Consider the following 22084-nt stretch of genomic DNA (forward strand, 5'->3'; position numbering starts at 1 on the left):
GGCATGCTGTCAATTAACTTCTGGGCCACATCCTGACTGAGGGCAGCCCATTCTTGCATAATCAATGCTTGGAGTTTGTCAGAATTTGTGGGTTTTTCTTTGTCCACCCGCCTCTTGAGGATTGACCACAAGTTCTCAATGGGATTAAGGTCTGGGGAGTTTCCTGGCCATGGACCCAAAATCTTAATGTTTTGTTCCCCGAGCCACTTAATTATCCCTTTTTCCTTATGGCAAAGTGCTCCATCATGCTGGAAAATGCATTGTTCGTCACCAAACTCTTCCTGGATGGTTGGGAGAAGTTGCTCTCTGAGGATGTATTGGTACCATTCTTTATTCATCGCTGTGTTCGTAGGCAAAATTGTGAGTGAGCCCACTCCCTTGGCTGAGAAGCAACCCCACACATGAATGGTCTCAGGATGCTTTACTGTTGGCATGACACAGGACTGATGGTAACGCTCACCTTGTCTTCTCCGGACAAGCTTTTTTCCAGATGCCCCAAACAATTGGAAAGGGGATTCATCAGAGAAAATAACTTTACCCCAGTCCTCAGCAGTCCAATCCCTCTACCCTTTGCAGAATATCAGTCCGTCCCTGATGTATTTCCTGGAGAGAAGTGGCTTCTTTGCTCCCCTTCTTGACACCAGGCCATCCTCCAAAAGTCTTCGCCTCACTGTGTGTGCAGATGCACTCACACCTGCCTGCTGCCATTCCCGAGCAAGCTCTGTGCTGGTGGTGCCCCGAACCCGCAGCTGAATCAACTTTAGGAGACGGTCCTGGCGCTTGCTGGACTTTCTTGGGCGCCCTGAAACCTTCTTCACAACAATTGAACCGCTCTCCTTGAAGTTCTTGATGATCCGATAAATGGTTGATTTAGGTGCAATTTTACTGGCAGCAATATCCTTGCCTGTGAAGCCCTTTTTGTGCTAAGCAATGATGACAGCACATGTTTCCTTGCAGGTAACCATGGTTGACAGAGGAAGAACAATGATTCCAAGCACCACCCTCATTTTGACGCTTCCAGTCTGTTATTCGAACTCAATCAGCATGACAGAGTGATCTCCAGCCTTGTCCTCGTCAACACTCACACCTGTGTTAACGAGAGAATCACTGACATGATGTCAGCTGGTCCTTTTGTGGCAGGGCTGAAATGCAGTGGAAATGTTTTTTGGGGATTCAGTTCATTTGCATGGCTAAGAGGGACTATGCAATTGATTGCATTTCATCTGATCACTCTTCATAACATTCTGGAGTATATGCAAATTGCCATCATACAAACTGAGGCAGCAGACTTTGTGAATATTAATATTTGTGTCATTCTCAAATCTTTTGTCCACGCCTGTACATTCCTATATTCCTATGCATTTAAAAGATGCTTGAAGGAACAGACACGTGACTAAGCGAATGAGCTATGACTCCGACGTGACACTGTTCTGACAGCTATTAACATGCTCCATTATCTTGATTGCTGAGTGGACATATGAGGGGACATTAATAAAAGTCTCACTTGCATCAGAGGTTGATGAATGGCACACTGGATAATCTTTCCTTGCAGTGTTACTTTTAAATGGAGTGTGTTGGTTAGCATTTTATCAAAACAAACACTGCGCAAACGAACACTCTTCTCCCTCTCTTTCAGCGTCACTTTTGAAATTATTTGATGGGCTAGTTTATACTATAAATTAAGCTGTGGTGCTGTTGCCTGGTGGGAATGCTGTTAGCCTTGTCAGTGAGATTGGTCTCTAGGAGGGAGGAGACATAGGTGTGCCTACTGAGATGTGGCCATTAAAGCTATTGGGGAGGTTTTGATTTATCTCTGGTGTCTGTGCACCGTTCTGATTACGCTGAGCCAAAAGGCATGGTGTGCAAACACTCCCATCCATAATCATCTGTGGTGTTAACCTAGAACCTGGCTACCTCCTCCAGTGACAGACAGACAATAGACACAGTCATGAGTAGAATTTAGAATGTTGTCAACGCCTGTGGAAGGTAAGCTTTCACTGGTTTCTTTTTCTCCAAAAGCCAGAGTAATTACTGCAGAACACTCCCACTGGGCACACACTGGTCGAATCAATGTTGTTTCAACCTCGTATGTCAACCTATTGTGACGTGGAATCTATGTGGAAAACACATTTGGATTTGCAAAAAGTCAGCAAGTACTGTTTACATCTAATTTCAACGAGCGTTATAAACATTTAAATTAGGGTAAAACTTCAACTTATATACAATGACTTAAACTGACTTACAGATTTGTTACATTAACATAATTTCAGCATAATTATCAGAAATAGTTTGGGGTCACTTAGAAATGTCCTTGTTTTTGAAAGAAAAGCAACTTCATTAAGTAGTACACGCAGTCCCAATGCCAACAGTGAAGAGGTGACTCCGGGATGCTGGCCTTCTAGGCAGAGTTCCTCTGTCCAGTGTCTGTTCTTTTGCCCATTTTAATCTATTATTTTTATTGACAGTGGGTCTGAGCTTTTTCTTTGCAACTCGGCCAAGAAGGCCAGCATCCCGGAGTCGCCTCTTCACTGTTGGCATTGAGACTGGTGTTTTGTGGGTACTATTTAATGAAGCTGCCAGTTGAGGACTTGTGAGGCATCTGTTTCTCAAACTAGATACTCTAATTTACTTGTCCTCTTGCTCAGTTGTGCACCGGGGCCTCCCACTCTTTCTATTCTGGTCAGGGCCAGTTTGCGCTGTTCCGTGAAGGGAGTAGTACACAACGTTGTACGAGATCTTTAGTTACTTGGCAATTTCTCGCATGGAAAAGCCTTCATTTCTCAGAACAAGAATAGACTGATGAGTTTCAGAAGAAAGTTCTTTGTTTCATGTAATCAAACCCACAAATGCTGATGCTCCAGATACTCAACTAGTCTAAAGAAGGCCAATTTTATTGCTTCTTTAATCAGAACAACAGTTTAAAGCTGTGCTAACATAATTGGAAAAGGGTTTTCTAATGATCAATTATCCTTTTAAAATGATAAACTTGGATTAGCTAACACAACATGACATTGGAACACAGGAGTGATGGTTGCTGATAATGGAACTCTGTACGCCTATGTAGATATTCAATTCAAAGTCAGCCGCTTCCAGCTTCAATAGTCATTTACAACATTAACAATGTCTACACTGTATTTCTAATCAATTTTATGTAATTTTAATGGACAGAAAGTGTTTTTCTTTCAAAAACAAGGACATTTCTAAGTGACCCCAAACTTTTGAACGGTAGTGTGTGTATATATAAATATATTATCCAAGCATGAAACGTTGATGTTTGGTTGCGTTCACAATTCAATATCCAGTTGATTGATAAGATGGATTCATGTCTCCTTCTCAACTAAAAATCGAAGTTAAAGAATAGCAATAATAATGTGCTTGAAATAAGTTTGATTTAGTCCTATTCTTAATTCTTAACTTGTAGATTACATTTGAAGTCAACTAACCATCCTTCATATAAAAGACAATATCCAAAGGTGAAAGTTTATTATTAATATCATTAATTTGGCATCCTATTTATGTCTAATGATAATTACTTCTTAATATACAATCAACCATGAATGAATGATAGTATACCTAGCTACTCTTTGAAATGGTGTCATTTGGGTGAAACGGATGTCAATGTTGCCTACATAAACCCAACTTCACTCTGAATTTACAGTGCCTTGCGAAAGTATTCGGCCCCCTTGAACTTTGCGACCTTTTGCCACATTTCAGGCTTCAAACATAAAGATATAAAACTGTATTTTTTTGTGAAGAATCAACAACAAGTGGGACACAATCATGAAGTGGAACGACATTTATTGGATATTTCAAACTTTTTTAACAAATCAAAAACTGAAAAATTGGGCGTGCAAAATTATTCAGCCCCCTTAAGTTAATACTTTGTAGCGCCACCTTTTGCTGCGATTACAGCTGTAAGTCGCTTGGGGTATGTCTCTATCATTTTTGCACATCGAGAGACTGACATTTTTTCCCATTCCTCCTTGCAAAACAGCTCGAGCTCAGTGAGGTTGGATGGAGAGCATTTGTGAACAGCAGTTTTCAGTTCTTTCCACAGATTCTCGATTGGATTCAGGTCTGGATATTGACTTGGCCATTCTAACACCTGGATATGTTTATTTTTGAACCATTCCATTGTAGATTTTGCTTTATGTTTTGGATCATTGTCTTGTTGGAAGACAAATCTCCGTCCCAGTCTCAGGTCTTTTGCAGACTCCATCAGGTTTTCTTCCAGAATGGTCCTGTATTTGGCTCCATCCATCTTCCCATCAATTCTAACCATCTTCCCTGTCCCTGCTGAAGAAAAGCAGGCCCAAACCATGATGCTGCCACCACAATGTTTGACAGTGGGGATGGTGTGTTCAGCTGTGTTGCTTTTACGCCAAACATAACGTTTTGCATTGTTGCCAAAAAGTTCAATTTTGGTTTCATCTGACCAGAGCACCTTCTTCCACATGTTTGGTGTGTCTCCCAGGTGGCTTGTGGCAAACTTTAAACGACACTTTTTATGGATATCTTTAAGAAATGGCTTTCTTCTTGCCACTCTTCCATAAAGGCCAGATTTATGCAATATACGACTGATTGTTGTCCTATGGACAGAGTCTCCCACCTCAGCTGTAGATCTCTGCAGTTCATCCAGAGTGATCATGGGCCTCTTGGCTGCATCTCTGATCAGTCTTCTCCTTGTATGAGCTGAAAGTTTAGAGGGACGGCCAGGTCTTGGTAGATTTGCAGTGGTCTGATACTCCTTCCGTTTCAATATTATCGCTTGCACAGTGCTCCTTGGGATGTTAAAAGCGTGGGAAATCTTTTTGTATCCAAATCCGACTTTAAACTTCTTCACAACAGTATCTCGGACCTGCCTGGTGTGTTCCTTGTTCTTCATGATGCTCTCTGCGCTTTTAACGGACCTCTGAGACTATCACAGTGCAGGTGCATTTATACAGATACTTGATTACACACAGGTGGATTGTATTTATCGTCATTAGTCATTTAGGTCAACATTGGATCATTCAGAGATCCTCACTGAACTTCTGGAGAGAGTTTGCTGCACTGAAAGTAAAGGGGCTGAATAATTTTGCACGCCCAATTTTTCCGTTTTTGATTTGTTAAAAAAGTTTGAAATATCCAATAAATGTTGTTCCACTTCATGATTGTGTCCCACTTGTTGTTGATTCTTAAAAAAAAATACAATTTTATATCTTTATGTTTGAAGCCTGAAATGAGGCAAAAGGTCGCAAAGTTCAAGGGGGCCGAATACTTTCGCAAGGCACTGTACATTCACAGACAGCTTGTTAAGGAAAGTTAGTTACTTTCAAATATTTAATGTTATTTAGCTGGTCTACAAAAATGAGTATGAAAGCTGATCAATGTCTAAATGTGTTGACATGATAGCCCAGCTTGTTTCCAAAGGTTGTGAGTTCGAATCTCATCAACTTTAGCTAATTATCAACTTTCCAACTACTTGCTACTTTTTTAAAGCTATTTTGCAACTACTGACCATGTTAGCTAACACTTCCCCTAACCCTAACCCTTTTAGCTAAATTCTTCCCCCACCAAGACTGTTCCTAGAGCTGGCTGCCCGGCCAAACTGAACAAGAGGAGAAGGGCCTTGGTCAGGGAGGTGACCAAGGACCTGATGGTCACTCTGTCAGAGCTCCAGAGTTCCTCTGTGGAGATGGGAGAAACTTCCAGAATGAAAACCGTCTCTTCAGCACTCCACCAATCAGTGGCGAGACAGAAACCACTCCTCAGTAAAAGGCACATGACAGCCTGCTTGGAGTTTATCAAAAAGCACCTAAAGGATTCTCAGACCATGAGAAACAAGATTCTCTGGTCTGATGAAACCAAGAAATAACTCTGGCCTAAATGCCAAGCGTCACGTCTGGAGGAAACCTGGCACCATTCCTGCGGTGAAGCATGGTGGTGGATGTTTTTCAGCGGCAGGGACTGGGCGACTAGTCAGTATTGAGGGAAAGATGAACAGAGCAAAGTACAGAATGATCTTTGATGAAAACCTGCCCCAGAGCACTCAGGACCTCAGACTGGGGCGAAGGTTCACCTTCCAACAAGACAACGACCCTAAGCACACAGCCAAGACAATGCAGGAGTTGCTTCCGGACAAGTCTCTGAATGTCCTTGAGTGGCCCAGCCAGAGTCCGGACTTGAACATCTCTGGAGAGACCTGAAAATAGCTGTGCAGCGACACTCCCCGTCCAACCTGACAGAGCTGGACAGGATGTGGAGAGAAGAATGGGAGAAACTCCCCAAATACAGGTGTGCTAAATTTGTAGCGTCAAACCCAAGAAGCCGCCAGATCAAGCAATGGCGCCGAAGGAGATTGCTGCTGTTTTACGATCCCGTAACCAATTGTGCTATTTTGTATGTTTTTTCACGTTATTTTGTACATAATGTTTCTGCCACCGTGTCTTATGACAGAAAAGAGCTTCTAGATATCAGGACAGCGATTACTCACCCCATACTGGAGGAATTAGCATACCACTCAAACAGATCCACAGATGATGCAATCTCTTGCACTCCACACTGCCCTTTCACACCTGGACAAAAGGAACACCTATGTGAAAACGTTATTCATTGACTACAGTGCAGCATTCAACACCAGAGTGCCCTCAAAGCTCATCGCTAAGCTAAGGACCCTGTGACTAAACACCTCCCTCTGCAACTGTATCCTGGACTTCCTGACGGGCATGCCCCAGGTGGTAAGGGTTGGTATGAACACATCCACCAGTATTTCTTAAATGTTCATCGTCCACGGTAGAACAAATTGTCTATAAATAGAGAAAGTACAGTACTGTTGCTACTCTCCCTAGGAGGGGCCGTCCTGCAAAGATGACTGCTAGAGCACAGCGCAGAATGCTCAATGAGGTTAAGAAAAATCCTAGAGTGTCAGCTAAAGACTTACAGAAATATCTGGAACATGCTAGCATCTCTGTTGATGAGTCTACGATACGTAAAACACTTAACAAGAATGGTGTTCATGGGAGGACACCACGGAAGAAGACACTGCTGTCCAAAATACACATTGCTGCACGTCTGAAGTTTGAAAAAGTGCACCTGGATGTTTAACAGCGCTACTGGCAAAATATATTCTGTGGACAGATGAAACTACAGTTGAGTTGTTTGGAAGGAACACACAACACTATGTGTAGGGAAAAAAAGGCACAGCACACCAACATCAAAACCTCATCCCAACTGTAAAGTATGGTGGAGGGAGCATCATGGTTTGTAGCTGCTTTGCTGTCTCAGGGCCAGGACAGCTTGCTCTCATTGACGGAAAAATTAATTCCCAAGTTTATCAAGACATATTGCAGGAGAATGTTAGGCTCTCTGTCCGCCAATTGAAGCTCAACAGAAGTTGGGTGATGCAACAGGACAATGACCCGAAACACATAAGTAAATCAACAAGAGAATGGATTCAACAGAAGAAAATACGCCTTCTGGAGTGGTCCAATCAGAGTCCTGACCTCAACCCGATTGAGATGCTATGGCATGACCTCAAGAGAGCAGTTCACAACAGACATCCCAAGAATATTGCTGATATATTGCTGATCTGAAACAGTTTTTTGAAGAGGAATAGTCTAAAATTCCTCCTGACCGCTGTGCAGGTCTGATCCACAGCTACAGAAAACGTTTGGCTGAGGTTATTGCTGCCAAAGGAGGGTCAACCAGTTATTAAATCCAAGGGTTCACATATTTTTTTCCACCCTGCACTGTGAATGTTTACACAGTGTGTTCAATAAAGACAATTAAACATATTGTTTGTGCGTTATTAGTATAAGCAGACTGCTTGTCTGTTGATGTGACCTAGATGAAGATCAGCAAAAATGTTATGACCAATTTATGCAGAAATCCAGGTATTTCCAAAGGGTTCACATACTTTTTGTTGCCATACCTTTTTCTTGCATAGTCATTTTAATAACTCTACCTACGTGTACATATTACCTCGACTAACCGGTGCCCCTGCACAATGACTGTACCGATACCCCCTGTATATAGCCTCGCTATTGTTATTTACCTGCTGCTCTTTAATTATTTTTTATTTTAAGTATGTTTTTCTTCACTTCATTGTTGGTTAAGGGCTTGTAAGTAAGCATTTGTAAAGTGTCTGAATACTTATGTAAATGTAATATTTCAGTTTTGTTTATATACATTTACCAAAAATTCTAAAAACCTGTTTTTGCTTTGTCATTGTGGGGTATTGTGTGTGGACAAAAAGGGACAAAAGGGACAAAAACTATTTAATACATTTTAGAATAAGGTCTGCAACGTAACAAAATGTGCAAAAAGTCAAGGGGTCTAAATACTTTCCGAATGCACTGTAACTCCTAAACTTAACCCTAACCTAACCCCTAGCGTAGCTAACGTTAGCCAGCTAGCTAGAATTCGTATAATACTGTATCATGCAAATGCATAATGGACATCCACAATTTAATACATACCATACAAAAAGTAGCATATCATGCTAAAAGGAGTCTCAGATTTACGTACAGAATAATACAAAAAGGCACTGAGACCAGGTTATACTTAGAGGTAGGCATCTGGATGGAAGACTTGTTATCAATGAAGTTCATTATCCCTCATAAACCAGCACAAGTCACTGTTCGTTTGACTGTGGCTTCAGATTTTGTTTCAATACACCTCTTTATTTAGGTTGATGGCATGACGTTGAAACAATAATGTTGATTCAAACATATCATTTTACTATCAACATTGAAACAAGGTAAACATAAAAATAATCATGAAATTCTACATAAATTAAACCACCCAATATAAAGTATATTGTATATAGGATGAAAAATATTGTTTACTTTTCTACATGGAATTTTCTATGCACTTTTAATGTATACATAGTTCTGTTCTGGTGACTATGTTGAAATTAGATTGATGTAACAACCTGTTAGTCAGGTTAAGTCATTGTATTTAAGTTAAGTTTTACACTAATTTCAATGTTTGCAACACGGGTTGAAATTTAGATAAACAGTACTGGTCGATAATTTTTTGCAAATCCAAATGCTTTCCACGTAGATTCCACATCACAATAGGATGACAAATTACGTTGAAACAACATTAATTCAACCAGTGTGCTGTTACATAATGTCAGCTAAGAGAATCAATTTGATAAAGACCATGACATATTTCTCTCTGACCCCACAGAAAGCCTTGTCGGGAACAGAAGACCTAGTTCAGGTCACTTCCCTGGAAATGTGTGTGGACACTCAGGAGAGCACTCTGGGCAACTTTGGTGAGAGACAATCACTGGTCAAGCAGCATACACTACCCTTTCAGTCCACTACATGTGTAGGCCCATACTGTATTTGTATTATATTACAAATAGATATATACATATTTTTGCATGCAGTATTTGAATTTATAGGGGACTATGTATTGTATATGAAGTGTATATCAATAGTACTGTATGTGAATCCTCGTTTTTAATCAAACACGAAGTGGGCGTTATGCCATACCTACTGCAAATGTGGAAATGTACAGGGTTGATCGACTCACACTTGATGAGTTCATGTAATGACTTATAGCATAGATACATGAAGACCGTCACAATCTATACAGACATGGTTTCTCGTCAGACATAGATAAAGACCAGACAAAAATCACTGTAGCTGTGTGACACACAAAACAGAACATGCCAAATTCACCCTCAGGTTTGTACTGTACCAAAGCTCTCTCACTGGGCACAACTCCCTCCCCCTCTCTTCTCACTGGTTTAAAAGATAAGACCAGAAAGAACCGCACCATCATGCTCACCTATGTCCTTAGGAAAACCTCAGTTGCACAACGTGTGCAGGCATGACTGAAGTTTGTCTGCACAGGGGTGAATCACGTGCGTCTGGCTTGTGCACTAGCAGTAGAGTCCATCTCACTCGCAATCTCTCTGCTAATGAATGGAGTTTGTAGGCCTGTTGAGGCATGGCTGGGAGGGAGCCAGCCATCTGTTTAAGACCCAATCAAGTCATCGGCCCTCTGTGACGTGTGAGGAACGTCTCTCTATCTTATCATCTTGCAGGTGCCTACTTGCCCAAGCTGGTGCAGCTGAAAATGAACAACAGTATGATAATGTCAGTGAGGTAAGTGGAAAGTTCCACTATAGTGCTCTGTCTCTGTATGTCTATTATAGTTATGCGTTGTAGTTTTTTACTTCTCTTTGACTAGGTAAAACAAAGCACTTTCTGCATTCCAAGTACTACAAATACTACTGCTAGCAGTACTTCACAGTAAAAAGGCAGGTAGGCCCGTACAGTTGAAGTCGGAAGTTTACATGCACCTTAGCCAAATATATTTAAACTCAGTTTTTCACAATTGCTGACTTTTAATCCTAGTAAAAATGCCCTGTCTTAGGTCAGTTAGGATCACCACTTTATTTTAAGAATGTGAAATGTCAGAATAATAGTAGAGAGAATTATTTATTTCAGTTTTTATTTATTTCATGGTTCATAAGTTTACCTACACTCAATTAGTATTTGGTAGCATTGCCTTTAAATTGTTTAACTTGGGTCAAACGTTTCAGGTAGCCTTCCACAAGCTTCCCACAATAAGTTGGGTGAATTTTGATCCATTTCTCCTGACAGAGCTGGTGTAAGTGAGTCAGGTTTGTAGGCCTCCTTGCTCGCACACGCTTTTTCAGTTCTGCCCACAACTTTTCTATAGGATTGAAGTCAGTGCTTTGTGATGGCTACTCCAATAACTTGACTTTGTTGTCCTTAAGCCATTTTGCCACAACTTTGGAAGTATGCTTGGGGTCATGATGCCATCTATTTTGTGAAGTGCACCAGTCCTTCCTGCAGCAAAGCACCCTCACAACATGATACTGCCACCCCCGTGCTTCTCGGTTGGGATGGTGTTCTTTGGCTTGCAAGCATCCTCCTTTTCCCTCCAAACATAACGATGGTCATTATGGCCTAACAGTTCTATTTTTGTTTCATCAGATCAGAGGACATTTCTCCAAAAAGTACGATCTTTATCCCCCTGTGCAGTTGCAAACCGTAGTCTGGCTTTTTTATAGCGGTTTTGGAGCAGTGGCTTCTTCCTTGCTGAGCGTCCTTTCAGGTTATGTCGATATAGGACTTGTTTTACTGTGGATATAGATACTTTTGTACCTGTTTCCTCCAGCATCTTCACAAGGTCCTTTGCTGTTGTTTTGTGATTGATTTGCACTTTTCGCACCAAAGTACGTTCATCTCTAGGAGACAGAAAGTGTCTCCTGAGTGGTATGACGGCTGTGTGGTCCCATGGTGTTTATACTTGCATACTATTGTTTGTACAGATTAACGTGGTACCGTCAGGCGTTTGAAAATGGATGAACCAGACTTGTGGAGATCCCCCCAAAAATTTCTGAGGTCTTGGCTGATTTCTTTTCATTTTCCCATGATGTCAAGCAAAGAGGCACTGAGTTTGAAGGTAGGCCTTGAAACACATCCACAAGTACACCTCCAATTGACTCAAATGATGTCAATTAGCCTAACAGAAGCTTCTAAAGCCATGACACAATTTTCTGTGCATTTCCAAGCTGTTTAAAGACACAGTCAACTTAGTGTATGTAAACTTCTGACCCACTGGAATTGTGATACAGTGAAATAATCCTTCTGTAAACAATTGTTGGAAAAATTACTTGTGTCATGCACAAAGATGTCCTAGCCGACTTGCCAAAACTATAGTTTGTTAACAAGAAATGTATGGAGTGGTTGAAAAACAAGTTTTAACGTCTCCAACCTAACTGTATGTAAACTTCCGACTTCAATTGTATATGCTCAGTCTCTATGATAGGGGACAAAGCAGCAGACCCACTGTGTATGGGTTTCCTATCAATCAATCAAATGTATTTATAAAGCCTTTTTTTTTTACATCAGCAGATGCCACAAAGTGCTATACAGAAACTCAGCCTAAAACCCCAAACAGCAAGCAATGCATATGTAGAAGCATGGTGGCTAGGGAACACTCCCTAGGAAGGCAGGAACCTAGGAAGAAACCTAGAGAGGAACCAGGCTCTGAGGGGTGGCCAGTCCTCTTCTGGCTGTGCCAGGTGGAAATTATAGGAGTACATGGCCATTAAGGCCAGATTGTTCTTCAAGATGTTCAAATGTTCATAGAGGACCAGCAGGGTCAAATAATAATCACAGTGGTTGTAGAGCAGTGGTTCTTAACCTTGTTGGAGGTACTGAACCCCACCAGTTTCATATGCGCATTCACCGAACCCTTCTTAATTGGAAAAATAAAATATGATTTTTTCAAATTCAAAACATAGGTATATATTTTACTGGTGCATCAACCGTGCAACCGTGCATCAACATCACTGTGTTCAAAGAACAAAATCGTCAAAACATGATTTTCACACAAAAACATAATGAATATTTACTGCAAATCAGTGTGACTTCTGCTGTTGCCTTTCAGAGACCAGTTCAGAAATGTGCGGCTTCACCTTGGCACATTTTCGCAACAAAGTCTTCCTTTTCTTCATTTTTATGCCCAGCATCCTCGAAAAGGATTGCTCGCAAAGATATGTTATAACAAACGGTATGAAAATCTCCAGAGCTTTCTTAGCAATAACAGGGTACGTTACCATTTGTTGACACCAAAACGTTGAAAGCGGTGTTGTTCTGAAGAGTTGCTGTTGAACCTGGCTCTGCTGAATTTCAATGATTTCATCGAGGTATTCATCATTGACGTCTGTTGTCTCAACACTAAACGTGAACGGCTGTTTCACCCATTCTGGATATGACTCTCTTGTAGGGAAGTATCCGTCGAGAGACTTTGCAAGCTCATCTAAGTGCGTGGCAATTGCTTGCTTCAGTTCCGCGGGTACAGAAATGTCTCCGATTCCAGATACATCTTCGATCTTACTTACACAGTCGTCCAGCAGGGGAAAGTTTGCGAAGTTATCGTTCTCTGTTCGTCGTTTCCATAACGGTAGATTTTTTTGAAAAGCCTTCAGGTTTTCCTCCGCTTCGATGATGTTGACTCCACCGCCCTGCATCTTTTGATTGAGATGATTGAGAGCTGCGAAGATATCAGCCATGTACGCTAAAATGAGAATGAACTCAGAATTTTTGAAGCAATCTGCATGACAATGTTGGTGCCCTTGCAAAAACAGGGCTAATTCCACACACACGGCAAAGACACGATTCAGCACCTGTCCCCGGGATAACCACCGAACGTTAGAATGGTAAATGGTAGAAAAGTACTTTGAATTCAGAGCACATTTCTTTACACAGCTCACTGAAGATGCGGTGCCTCAGTTCGCACATAGTTCACGCATTCCCTACAATTTTTAATACTTCTGCCAGTTTTGGAGGCAAGGTTTTTGTTGCCAACGCATGCCTGTGCAGAATACAATGCATAACAATGATGTGTGGTGCATCGGCTTTCACTAGCGCACCAAAACCAGACTTTCTTCCCAGCATGACTGGAGCTCCGTCCGTACAAACTGCAGAAACCATATCCCATGAAAGATTGTTGTCTTTGAAGAAGTCATCCACAAGTTTCTTCACATCGGCTGCCTTAGTTGTTGTTGTAAGAGGCTTACAAAATAAAAAAAATCTTCCTTTATCACAACGTCTTTCACATAGCGCACGAATACAGCAAGCTGGCTTAGATTGGAAATGTCTGTGGTCTCGTCGAGTTGAAGGCTGAATTTTGCCGGGCTTGAAATCAGAACTGCAACTACTTGAGCCAAGATGTCTTTGCTCATGTCCTCTATTCTGTCGCTGATGGTGTCATTTGGAAGAGGAATTTGGATAACTTAACTTCAGCCTCTTTTCCCAGCATGATATTCGCCATCTTCAACACAGCTGGTTTTATGAGTGTTTCACCAATGGTGTGTGGTTTGCTATCAGGTAAGAAACTTTGTACGATGCTGTGAGGATCGGTTTGTTGATGGGTACAAAGCCGAGAACAGGCAGAGTAGCCTTTTCATCGAATCTGGCTCTCTTCACCCTGAATTCAGCGAGCGTTGTGTTCTTGTATTTTCCATCTCCATGCATCTTAAGGAAGTGTTCTTAGTTTTGCCAGTGCTAGACTAGAATTGCTCAACTTGGCATTGCAAATCATGCAGTTAGGACGCTGACTCCCATCACGTTCCATTATACATGTGAATCCATATTGTACATATTCGTCTGACCACTTTTTTTTTTTTGCTCCTGGGGTTCGATCGAACCCAGGTTAAGAACCACTGTTGTAGAGGCTGCAACCGGTCAGTACCTTAGGAGTAAGTGTCAGTTGGCTTTTCATATCCGAGCATTCAAGAGACCGAGACAGCAGGTGCAGTAGAGAGAGAAAGTCGAAAACAGCACTTCCGGGACTTGGTAGCACGTCTGGTGAACAGGTCAGTGTTCCATAGCCGCAGGCAGAACAGTTGAAACTGGAGCAGCAGCACGACCAAGTGGACTGGGGACAGCTAAAAGTCATCAGGCCAGGTAGTCCTGAGGCATGATCCTAGGGCTCAGGTCCTCCGGGAGGGGAGAGAGAGAGAGAATTATTTTAATTTTATTTATTTATTTTTTAGTTCACTTTATTTAACCCAGGTGGGCTAGTTGTAAACAAGTTCTCATTTACATCTGTGACCTGGCCAAGATAAAGCAAAGCAGTGTGACAAAAACAACGAGTTACACATGTGATTAAAAAAACGTACAGTCAAAAACACAATAGAAAAATCTGTACACAGTGTGTGCAATTGAAGTAAGGAGGTAAGGCATTAAATAGGCCAATAGTGGCAAAGTAATTACAATTTAGCAATTTACACTGGAGTGATATGTGCAGATGAGGATGTGCAAGTAGAAATACTGGTGTGCAAAAGAGCACAAAAACAAATATGGGGATGAGGTAGGTAGTTGGTTGAATGGGCTATTTACAGGGGCTTTGTACAGCTCTAGCGATCGGTAAGTTGCTCTGACAGCTGACACTTAAAGTTAGTGAGGGAGATGTATGTCTCCGACTTCAGTGATCTTGGCAATTCGTTCCAGTCATTGGCAGCAGAGAACTGGAAGGAAAGGCGGCCAAAGCGGGTGTTGGCTTTGGGGATGACCAGTGAAATATACCTGCTGGACCGTGTGCTACAGGTGGGTATTGCTATGGTGACCAGTGAGCTGAGATAAGGCCGAGCTATACCTAGCAAAGACTTATAGATGACCTGGAGCTAGTGAGTTTGGCGATGAATATGTAGCGAGGACCAGCCAACGAGAGCATACAGGTCGCAATGGTGGATCGTATATGGGGCTTTGGTGACAAAACAGATAGCACTGTGAAAGACTGCATCCAATTTGCTGAGTAGAGTGTTGGAGGCTAATTTGTAAATGACATTGCCGAAGTCAAGGATCGGTAGGATAGTCAGTATTATGAGGGTAAGTTTGGCAGATCTTCACAACATCCACAACGCAGAGGCCGGTTGAGAGCACATCAGTTGAATTACATTAGCAGATAAGCAGACCAGTCGTGATGGATCGGCGGGGCTCCGTGTTGACAAAGGGTCCAGGCCAAATTGGCAAGAGAGGTATTATAGTTGGTGTACTTTGTTTGCTAGCAGGGAGATGGGGCTAGCTCGAGGCTTGTGCATGCTTCTGGACAAGGGCGTTAGCCACTCGGTAGCAGCTAGCTAGCTGTGACAATCCGGTGTAATGGTCCAGAACTTGCGGCAGGAATCCGGTGATGTAGTGGAAAAAAGAAGCAGTCCGATATGCTCAGGGCTGATATTGCGCTGTGCAGACTGGCAGGTATTATCTGGGCTATCCGTGCTAAAGCGGCTGGTGTCCGTGCTAAAGGTAAAGACCGCTAGCAGTGTTAGCCAATGACTAAGTAGCTAATTAGTTGGCTAGCTTCTGACAGCTAGCTTCTGATGGAGGTTCCAGTGATAAGGTCTAAAAAATAGCAGATCCATACCACATTGGGTGAGGCGGGTTGCAGGAAGGTATATTTAATTTGAAAATGGAAAAAGGAGATTGAAATGAGTATTCAAAATTTACCAAAAATACTATTTACATGGGACAAAAACAAAACTACTGCGACATCTTGGAAAAATCAGAGGAAGAGGAAGCGTACTTAAATGCTTCCTAATTGCTCTAATCGGAATTAGAGGAAGCATACTTAAATTCAGACAGGACACTACCTCCGGACAGGCACCCCAGGACAGGGACAACCAGGCAGGATAAAACCCCAACCACTTTGCCAAAACACAGCCCCCACACCACTAGAGGGATATCAGACCAACTTACTACCCTGAGACAAGGCTGAGTATAGCCCACAAAGATCTCCTCCACCGCACTAGCCTGAGGGGGCGCAAAACCAGACTGGAAGATCACTTCTGTGAATCAACCCACTCAAATGACGCATCCCTCCTAGGGACGGCATGGAAGAGCACCAGTAAGCCACTGACTCAGCCCCCGTAACAGGGTCAGAGGCAGAGAATCCCAGTGGAGAGAGGGAGCCGGCCAGGCAGAGACAGCAAGAGTGGTTCGTTACTCCAGTGCCTTGCCGTTCACATTCACACCCCTGTGCCAGACTACACTCAATCATAGGATCTACTGAAGAGATGAGTCTTCAGTAAAGACTTAAAGGTTGAGACCGAGTCTCTCACATGGATAGGTAGACCATTCCATAGAAATTGAGCTCTATAGGAGAAAATCCTGCCTCCAGCTGTTTGCTTAGAAATTCTAGGGACAATAAGGAGGCCTGCGTCTTGTGACCGTAGCGTATGTGTAGGTATGTACTGGTGGTGCACCGATATGACATTTTTGCCCAATACCGATATCCAATATTTTCATTTTCAAAAAATACGATATCGATAACCGATATTTACAATTTTAGCGGCCTTTAAAGCTAGTACAGTTAAATAGTTATCACACACACATGGACACAGCAGTCTAGAGCATGGTTTGAATCCAGGTTGTTGCACATCCGGCCGTGATTGGAAGTCCCATAGTGCGGAGCACAATTGGCCCAGCGTCATCCGGGATGTAAATAAGAATGTGTTCTTAACTGACTTGCCTAGTTAAATAAAGATTACACACACACAGACCAAAAAGTTATTTTGTTGGCATTTACGTATGTCCCCATTACCAGTAAAACATAATCAAAATCTGTTTCGTTGATCAGTCGTTTCATTCTCAACCAGGATTTCTATGGAACACCGTTTCGGTCTTTGCGTGTCTTAAAAGATATAAACGTCAAATAACACAACATCTGTTTCAGTAGCTATAGATAGCTAGCTAACTATATAGCTAGGTGTCATCTAAAATAACCCTAATTTATAAGACGGTTCCTATTTGATATATGGTGGTCGGACCCATCTATATGAAGCTAACCACAATAAGGATTAGCCACAATAGTGGACTTTGCGGTTAGCCTTCAAAATAAAAGTATGGCATAATTCTACTATTTGTTTTAATTTGCATTACTGTCAATGAGACTTTAATTTTGAAGGCAAACCGCAAATTCCACTGTTGTTCCACATAACCTGATGTGGTCGAGCCTCACTGGCCAGATTAAGCTAGTTCTTTGCTTATAACGTTAACTTTGGGCACCAGGGTTAAGTTGCTGACTAGCTATTTATTTTCATGAACTGAAGTTCAATTTCAATAGGTGAACAACAAGTGGCAACCTAGCTAATACTTACACACAAGGACTAAATCATTGCTAAGAATAATGAAAATGACTATGTTCTACTGGTCATTGTTTTCAGGCTGGTTGTCTTGGTTCTAGCTAGGTACCAAGCTAAAGCTAGCTATCCCAGAAGTTGCGGTCGAACAAGTTATGCTTTATTACCAACGCGGTATTGTAAACAAATCCTTCGTGGCCTGTGTTTGCTTGTTTGCAGACTTTTTTTGTACAGCTTTGACAGTGCTACTGTATCTTTTTTGACACGCAAAGACCCTAACGGCGTTCCATAGTTCGTATGTCGTGAAGCTAATAGCAGTGACACTATTACTGTGTAACTCCAGTAGGACAACATCTGAAAAATAGCGCACTTGGTAGTGTGCACCGGTGCTCCTAAGTCGGCGAAAGCCAACATCACCCACGTCAGAGAACGGTTGATTATCAAGGACCATGAATTCCATTATCTTGGCATTAATGGATTTCGTCTTTAAGTTGTCTCGCCTAAATTTTGTTACTCTTTCAAATGTTACTCTTTCAAATGGGCTAGTTTTAGAATGCTGTTTTGCACGTATAGCGCAACATTTTTACGTGGGACGGCACTGCAAATAGTCTGGGTAGCCATTCGACTAGATGTTCAGGAGGCTTATGGCTTATGGCTTGGGGTAGAAGCTGTTAACGTCCGGATGAAATGCATGCCCAAATTCAACTGCCTGCTACCCATCCACAGAAAATAAGATATGCATTTTATTAGTCGATTTTGGATAGAAAACACTCTGAAGTTTCTAAAACTGTTTGAATCATGTCTGTGAGTATAACAGAAGTTATTTAGCAGGCGAAACCCCAAGGACAAATCATTCAGATGTGTTTTTTTTTTAGGTCACTCTCTTTTCAATGAGCTTTCATTGGGTATCCAGATTTCTAAGGGACTTTCTTGCAGTTCCTATCATTTCCACTGGATGTCAACAGTCTTTAGAAATTGGTTGAGGTTTTTCCTTTGTGTAATGAAGAAGTACGGCCATCTTGAACGAGGGTCACTTGAAGTGTACTGTTAGAAAGAGGCGCGTTACCAGAAAGCATGCTACAGTTTGTTTTACTCCTGTATTGAACACAGATCATCCCGTCTTCAATTTTATCGATTATTTACGTGAACAAATACCTAAAGTTTTATTACAAAAGTAGTTTGAAATGTTTTGGCAAAGTTTACAGTTAACTTTTGAGATATTTTGTAGTCACGATGCGCAAGTTGGAACCAGTGTTTTTCTGGATCCAACACGCCAAATAAATTGACATTTTGGATATATATTGATTGAATTAATCGAACAAAAGGACCATTTGTGATGTTTATGGAACATTTTGGAGTGCCAACAAATGAAGCTCGTCCCACATATCCCAGAGAGGTTAATACACTACACCACAACCTTTTTGACCAAACAACCACCGGACTGACCCACCCTACCTCTTCACTGCTCTCAGAAATATCTCTTACAGGTCAGAGAGGTTAAGAAGCCAGAAGCCTCTTGGTGTAAAGAGGGGGGGAGGCACTGAAAATAGTCTGGGTAGCCATTTGACTAGATGTTCAGGAGTCTTATGGCTTGGGGGTAGAAGCTGTTTAGAAGCCTCTTGGACAAAGACTTGGCACTAAGGTTTCTGGGATGATGGTGTTGATGTGAGCCATTGCCAGCCTTTCAAAGCACTTCATGTCTATAAATGTGAGTGCTATGGGTCAGTATTCATTTAAGCAGGTTACCTTAGTGTTCTTGGGCACAGGGACTATGATGGTCTGCCTAAACATGTTGGTATTACAGACTCGGACAGAGAGAGGTTGAACATGTCAGTGAAGACACTTGCCAGTTGGTCAGCTCATGCTCGCAGTACACGTCCTAGTAATCCATCTGGCCCTGCGGCCTTGTCAATGTTAACCTGTTTAAAGGTCTTACTCACATCGGCTGCGGAGAGCATGATCACACAGTCTTCCAGAACAGCTGGTGCTCTCATGCGTCTCAGTGTTATTTGCCTCGAAGCGAGGCATAGAAGTAGTTTATCTCATCTGTAGCACAGCTCTCGGCTGTGCTACCCTTTGTAGTCTGTAATGGTTTTGCCTCTTTGATGGTGCGTCTGAGGGCACAGCGGGATTTCTTATAAGCGTCCGGGTTAGAGTCCCGCTCCTTGAAAGCGGCAGCCCTAGCCTTTAGCTCAGTGCCGATGCTGCCTTTAATCCATGGTTTCTGGTTGGGGTATGTACGTACAGTCACTGTGGGGACGACAATGCACTTATTGATGAAGCCAATGACTGATGTGGTGTACTCCTCAATGCCATCGGAAGAATCCCGGAATATATTCCAGTCTGTGGTAGCAAAACAGTCCTGTAGCTTAGCATCTGCTTCCTCTGACCACTTTTTTATTAATCTAGTCACGGGTGCTTCCTGCTTTAATTTTGGCTTGTAAGCAGGAATCAAGAGGATAGAATTATGGTCAGATTTGCCAAATGGAGGGCATGGGAGAGCTTTGTATGCGTCTGTGTGTATGGAGTATAGGTGGTCCAGAGTTATTTTTCCTCTAGTTGCGCTTTTAACATTCTGATAGAAATTTGGTAAAATGGATTTTAGTTTCCCTGCAATAATGTCCCCGGCTACTAGGAGCGCCTCCTCTGGGTGAGCGGTTTCTTGTTTGCCTATGGCGGAATACAGCTCATTCAATGCTGTCTTAGTGCCAGCCTCTGACTGTGGCGGTATGTAAACAGCTACAAAGAATACAGATGAAAACTCTATCAGCAGGTAGTGTAGTCTACAGCTTTTCATGAGATACTCTGCCTCACGCGAGCAATAACTTGAGTCTTCCTTAGATATCGTGCACAAGCTGTTGTTTACAAAAATACATATACCGCCACCCCTTGTATTACCAGACTCCACTGTTCTGTCCTGCCAGTACATCGTATAACCAGCCAGCTGTATGTTGATATTGTCGTTGTTCAGCCACAACTTAAGATGTTCGTTTTTAATGTCCCGTTGGTAGTTTAATCTTCTGCGTAACTCCTAAGATTGCACGTATGCTTGCAGAATGGAGGGAAATGGGGGTTTATTCGATAACCTACAAATTCTCAGAAGGCAGCCTGACCTTCGACCCCTCATTCTCCGCCTCCTCTTCACGCAGATCACGGGGATCGAGCCTGTTCCCGAGGAAGCAGTATATCCTTTGTGTCTGGCTCGTCAGTCATGAAAGGAAAAAAATAATTATGCTAGTCCGTGGTGAGTAATCGCAGTCCTGGTGTCTAGAAGTTATTTTTGGTCATAAGAGACGGTAGCGGCAACATTATGTACAAAATAAGTTAAAAAACAAGTTGCAAATAAACAAAACAAAAAACACAATCGGCTGGGGGCACGTAAAACGTCTGCCTTCTTCTCCGGCGCCATCTTACGGTACCGATACCAATGTTGGCATTTTTAGCTAATATCGTCCGATTCCGATATGTTCACTGATTACTGATATTGTTTATCCCTAGTATGTACGGCAGGACCAAATCGTGGGGAGCGAGGTAGGAGCAACCCCATGTAATGCTATTTTGGTTTGCAGTAAAACCTTGAAATCAGCCCTAGCCTTAACAGGAAGCCAGCGTAGAGAAGGCTAGCACTGGAGTAATATGATACAATTTTGGGGTTTTAGTCAAGATTCTAGCAGCCTTGTTTAGTTTGTGCTTTATCCGGGAAGTTGGAGAGGAGAGCATTACAGTAGTCTAATAGTGCCAAATGCATGGATTAGCTTTTCTGCATCATTTTTGGGCAAAAAGTTACAGGTTTTTGCAATGTTACGAAGATGGAAAAAAGCTGTCCTTGAAATATTCTTGATATGTTCATCAAAAGAGAGATCAGGGTCCAGAGTAACGCCGAAGTCCTTCACAGTTTTATTTGAGACGACTGTACAACCATCAAGATTAATTATTAGATCCCAACAGCAGATCTCTTTGTTTCTTGGGACCTAGAACTAGCATATCTGTTTTGTTAGAGTTTAAAAGTAAAACATTTGCCGCCATCCACTTCCTTATGTCTGAAACACAGGCTTCGAGGGTAGGCAATTTTGGGGCTTCACCGTGTTTCAGTGAAATGTACAGTTGTGTGTCGTCCGCATATCCATCCTACCCTGTCTATCTAAGGTCTTCGAAAGCCTAGTCAACAAACAGATCACTGACCATCTCGAATCCCACCGTACCTTCTCCGCTGTGCAATCTGGTTTCCGAGCCAGTCACGGGTGCACCTCAGCCACGCTCAAGGTACTAAACTATATTATAACCGCCATCGATAAAAGACAATACTGTGCAGCCATCTTCATCGACCTGGCCAAGGCTTTCGACTCTGTCAATCACCATATTCTTATCGGCAGACTCAGTAGCCTCTGTTTTTCTAATGACTGCCTTGCCTGGTTCACCAACTACTTTGCAGACAGAGTTCAGTGTGTCAAATCGGAGGGCATGTTG

At 42.2% G+C, this 22084-nt stretch overlaps 1 protein-coding gene across 7 annotated transcripts in view; it reads left to right on the forward strand.

Moving 5' to 3' along the window:
* lrrc56 (leucine rich repeat containing 56) overlaps window positions 1-22084 on the forward strand; it is a 57456-nt gene that overhangs the window by 14559 nt on the left and 20813 nt on the right. For 6 of the 7 annotated variants that reach the window (XM_036956224.1, XM_036956238.1, XM_021572971.2 and 3 more), the window contains 2 exons: window positions 9175-9262; window positions 10043-10103. The exons of the other annotated variant lie outside the window; for it this stretch is intronic. In XM_036956224.1, coding sequence (XP_036812119.1) covers window positions 9175-9262; window positions 10043-10103 — 149 coding nt within the window. The remainder of the gene's footprint in view (window positions 1-9174; window positions 9263-10042; window positions 10104-22084) is intronic. 7 annotated transcript variants of the gene reach the window in all.

The sequence above is a fragment of the Oncorhynchus mykiss genome, chromosome 2, assembly GCF_013265735.2.
Source record: "Oncorhynchus mykiss isolate Arlee chromosome 2, USDA_OmykA_1.1, whole genome shotgun sequence".
Lineage (NCBI taxonomy): Eukaryota > Metazoa > Chordata > Actinopteri > Salmoniformes > Salmonidae > Oncorhynchus > Oncorhynchus mykiss.